At 36.4% G+C, this 4,504-nt stretch overlaps 1 protein-coding gene across 1 annotated transcript; it reads right to left on the bottom strand.

Moving 5' to 3' along the window:
- Window positions 1-687: 687 nt before the first annotated feature.
- On the bottom strand, window positions 688-4,044 carry LOC145843176 (ATP-dependent DNA helicase Q5-like). Its single transcript, XM_082950637.1, has 2 exons — window positions 1,447-4,044; window positions 688-1,080 (listed from the first exon to the last, which is right to left on the bottom strand). The coding sequence occupies exons 1-2, from the start codon at window positions 4,041-4,043 to the stop codon at window positions 705-707; spliced, it is 2,973 nt and encodes a 990-aa protein (XP_082806763.1). The 5' UTR covers window position 4,044; the 3' UTR covers window positions 688-704.
- Window positions 4,045-4,504: the final 460 nt, after the last annotated feature.

The raw sequence follows: 4,504 nt of genomic DNA, 5'->3' as shown, positions 1-4,504 counted from the left end.
CAAGTCAATTTACCTGGTTTACACTTTCAATAGTGGCGCAACTGAGATTAGAACATCAAACACTTCATTGTAAAGATATTATGTTAGTTTATGAATAATTTATGTTTTAAAAAACCTACTAAAAATATCTAACATTTAAACAGCACTAGTTTTGTAATAAAATCAATATTAGCTTTAAAAATATAAAACTGACAAAAAGTAATTTACCTAATTGGCGGCCTAGGCAAGATTAAAACAAGACAAAAATATTTTAAATTTTAAGTTGTTCAGTTAAAACTTTAACAAGAGCTAAGCATAAGTAAACAACGTTTAAGCTACAAAACTAAGCATAATTTAATTTGTTTAGTTTTTTAATGCATTCAAAATTGAAAATAATACTACTTTACTCAAGATATTAAAAAATAATAGAACATAGATAAATGTGTTACAAGCAAAATAATAATACAAATTTTTTATATCTATAGAAATATTTTCAGTATTAGAGGACTTTTAATTTCAAAATATTATAATATCTAAAATTAGCAACAATTACTATTATAGCAAATAGTGTAACAAAACGTTTGTACATTCGAGAACAAGCTGTTAAATAAGCTAGAAAAAATATTTAGTAAAACCTATTCAAGTTACATTAAAGGAAAACTTTTAAATGACCTAATACACAGTTATATAATAGTACACTTAAAAAATATATATGATTAATAAAGTTAAAGTTTTGAAACGTATTTTAGCACAATAGAGTTTAGCTTTTTACTGTCAACACTGTCTATAACTTTCTTTTTAGTGATTTTAAGGTATATATTGAAAGATGCTGCAGATACTTCTTTGACATTATCTTCATTCAACATCTTTCCACAAGTACTTAAGCAATTGTTAAGGCTTTTAGAAAAACTTTTGAAAACATCTTTGGACGCAAAACACTTTTCTTTGTACTTGATGGAGAGAATCTTAACGATTACAGCAGCATTTTTGGCAAGCGTAGAAGGCTTTTTAGCAGTTGAACTACTTTCATTTGTTTTTTTATTTTTATTTGCAGATAATTGCGAAGACTCATTATGTAACGATTTATTTGTTTTCAAGTCACTTAAAGAGTTACTTAAATTATTTTTTTGTTTATTGTTAGATTTATTAGTTTGTATGTGTTTTTCTTTTTTATCCTTGGTTGTGACTTTATCTAGAGGTTTATCTTTATCACTACATTTAATATTTTTATCTACAGTTTTCTTAGTCTTAGAACCTCTAATGGGTAAAGCATTTAGCAGACTAATATTTTGTTTCAGATCTTTTTCTTTGTCTTCAAAACCATATTTATTTTCAGCATTTTTAGTTTTAGCATTGCTAAAATTTTCTGTGTCAACCCATGTGATTTTAGCAACTGAAACTTCTTTTTTATTAACAGTTGTCTGTTCCAACTTTGCTTTACAATATGATTTGGGATTTACGACAGACTTGAAAGTTGTGGGCATTACCAAGTCTAATTTTGAATTCTGTTTATCAGAACTTGAAAATGTGTCTTGATCTTTTTTGATTGTGGCTTTTGGTTCAACCTTTTTCTTTGTTATTGGCACAACAAACTCAAGCTTTGGCTTCCTGTCATCAAGATCTACAATATCAATGATCTCCTCTTTCACACATTCGTTTTTAATGACCTTTGTTTTGTTTGTTTTTGCTCGTAAATCAGTCTTTTCTTCTGCAAATTCATTCTCAGAGTTTACTTCAGTTTTGATGTCTTCAATTTTGATAACTTTAGAATTTCCTGCAAACAAGTTTTCACTGTTTTTACGCTTTTGCAGTAGGGAAGATGCTGACTGAAAAGAAGACTGGGCAGCTTGATTGTCTTCAGACTCATTGAATTCTTTTATGTACCTCTTAACTGTCTTACTCTTCACAGTCTCATTGAAGCTTATGCTTTTTTTAGGCTTCTTTTTCTTCAGCTTGTTCAGTTCTTCCAAACAATCATCTGTGTCCACTGGAGGAACATCTTCAAACTGGTTGCTTTTTGTGAGCTCGAGAGCAGACTGAAATCCAGTGCAAGCCAACGCCTTTCTTTTTGCTTTGTGGCACACAGGAGGCACATACTCATCATCATCGGTTGTTTTATAATCTGCTTTTGTGTCTTCAGGAAGCTCATAAATGGCTGTGGCATCTGTGAGCTTTTTGATCTCCTTTACAACTTTCATCACTGCACCTGTGTATGTAACTTTGTTCTTTGAAGACCTAAAACACTTGTGCTCCACCGCAGCAGTCATCTTTTTAATTTTGAACACATCCGGAACACTGCCGCACACTTTCTCATAATTTTCAACTAGGTACTTTTTTATATGTTTGAACCGTGCCATCCTCATGTCCAAGTCACAATTTACCACTCTTACGCTGGAAGGGTCTTTCAGAGGACAGCCTTCAGGCACTTTGATTTTCTTTGCTGGTTTTTTGAACGCAGAATTGTTGCCCCTTCTCAAGGCAAACTGCTGTTCCATTATGCCCCATTCCTTCTCACTGTTCCAATCTGATGCACCTCCCCCACTTTCCCCTCCAAACTCTTCAGACGCTGTCTTGTCAAACCCAAACCCTTTCCTTCCGCCTCCATACAAAGAGGAGTCATATGTACCAAATGGGGATATCTGGTTGCAGCTGTTCTTGTCTCCCTTCTTAGTTTTGAAAGTGCCCATTTTGCCAATGTTCAATTTGCTCTTCATGTTTGTCACCTGCTTTGGGTTTTCACAAAAGTCACAGTTCTTATCACAGTCCTTCAGTGTGTCCCCGAAAAACTCACAGATCATCTTGTGCCTGCACTTTGCCACCTCGCAGTACTTGACAATCTCCTCAAAGTTTTTTTCTGCTGCCTCGGTCTGCTTGTTGACTGCTTTAGAAGCACCCTGCTTGCCCATCTTCTTCGTGCTGTTCTTCTTGATCAGAAAGGTTATCACGTTTCTGTCCTTCCTGCTGTAGTACAACCTGCAGTAGGACCTGCTGTTGTCCCTGCCAGCCCTCCCTGACTCCTGGTAGTATCCCGCCATGGACTTTGGGATGGTCCAGTGGGCAACAAAACGTACGTCTGCTTTATCAACTCCCATTCCAAAGCTGATGGTGGCTACTATGACTGCCAGCTTCCCTTCAGTCCACTCCTCCTGAACCTCAGTCCTCTCTTTGTTGCTCTTGCCAGCGTGGTATGCTTTGGCGTACAGGCCCCTGAGGACAAGTTCCTGGGCGAGCAGCTCACAGTCTTCTCTCTTGTGGCAGTAGACAATTCCAACGCCCTTAGGCTTTGGAGAGGTGGCAGTGATGTTCAGGCTACTCTTGCAGAACTTAAGAAGATCTTTGTACTCACAATCCAGCTGGTCTTTGACTTTGACGTCATAGAACAGGTTTGGCCTGAACACACTCTTCTTGAAAGTCTTTGTGTTCTTGCCCAGCCCCAAGTTTTTGAAAATGTCTTCCTGGACAGCCTTCGGAGCAGTAGCAGTCAATGCTATGCAGGGAACCCCTTTCAGGAAGCTCCTCAGGTAGCTCAGCTTCAGGTAGTCAGGCCTGAAGTCATGACCCCACTGTGACACACAGTGAGCTTCGTCAACCACAAACAAAGAAATGTTGTTCCTGCTCTGCATCACCTCCATGATGTGCTGAAAACCTGGAGTAGCAACCTGCTCAGGCGTGACGTACAACAGCCTGCACTTGGGCTTCATGCTCTTCAAGTCAGCGATTATCTCCTTCTTCTCAGCGGCCGGCTGCTTTGAGTTGATGGTGCCTGCTGGGATGTTCAAGTCCTGCACATGCTGCAGCTGGTCCTGCATGAGGGCAATGAGGGGGGAGATGACAATGGCCACCTTGTTCAGGTAGACGGCAGGGAGCTGGAAGCAGAGGGACTTTCCTGCTCCGGTTGGCATGGAAACAAAAACATCCTTGTCAGCCTTGCACACTTCCGCTACCGCCTGCTTCTGGAGCTTGTTCCTGAAGTTCTGGAACTTGAACACCTCGTTCAGTATCTGCTTTGGGGTTTTGGCTTGCTCTGATTTTTCATTCTTTGTCCTGGTTATAAACTTGTCCATTAAGAGATTTTTTTATTATTATTAGAAATGAGGTATTTAAGTAAATTTGGTACATTTATCTTCTGTTATTAAAAACTGTATATTTAACAAAACTAGCACTTATAAAAAGTTTATAAAACAAAAGTTTTACTGAAAATAATTGTAGGCAAATTTACATTCACTATTAGAATTTAAGGATGTAATTGTTTATTTAAATTATACTAACTATATTACAAAAATAAATTCTAACTGTATACTGTATGCAAGAGGTATTTTAAACTTCATAAATTAAGTAATGAATAAAGTAAAAAATGCAGATTTTTAACTTGAAAACTATTAAAATATTACTAGCTGAAGTCAGAATTATTATTAACTGAATTCTTATAAACTAAATATTGAACATATCAAAATGTTTTAAGTACCAAAAAATATTATATACTGTATGAAATTAAGTAACTTTGCGATCAAGTTCTAAAAAACAT

This window comes from Thalia democratica, chromosome 8 (genome assembly GCF_965202585.1).
Source record: "Thalia democratica chromosome 8, ktThaDemo2.hap1.1, whole genome shotgun sequence".
In the NCBI taxonomy this organism is placed as follows: Eukaryota; Metazoa; Chordata; class Thaliacea; order Salpida; family Salpidae; genus Thalia; species Thalia democratica.
This window is presented reverse-complemented; position numbering and strand designations above follow the sequence as displayed.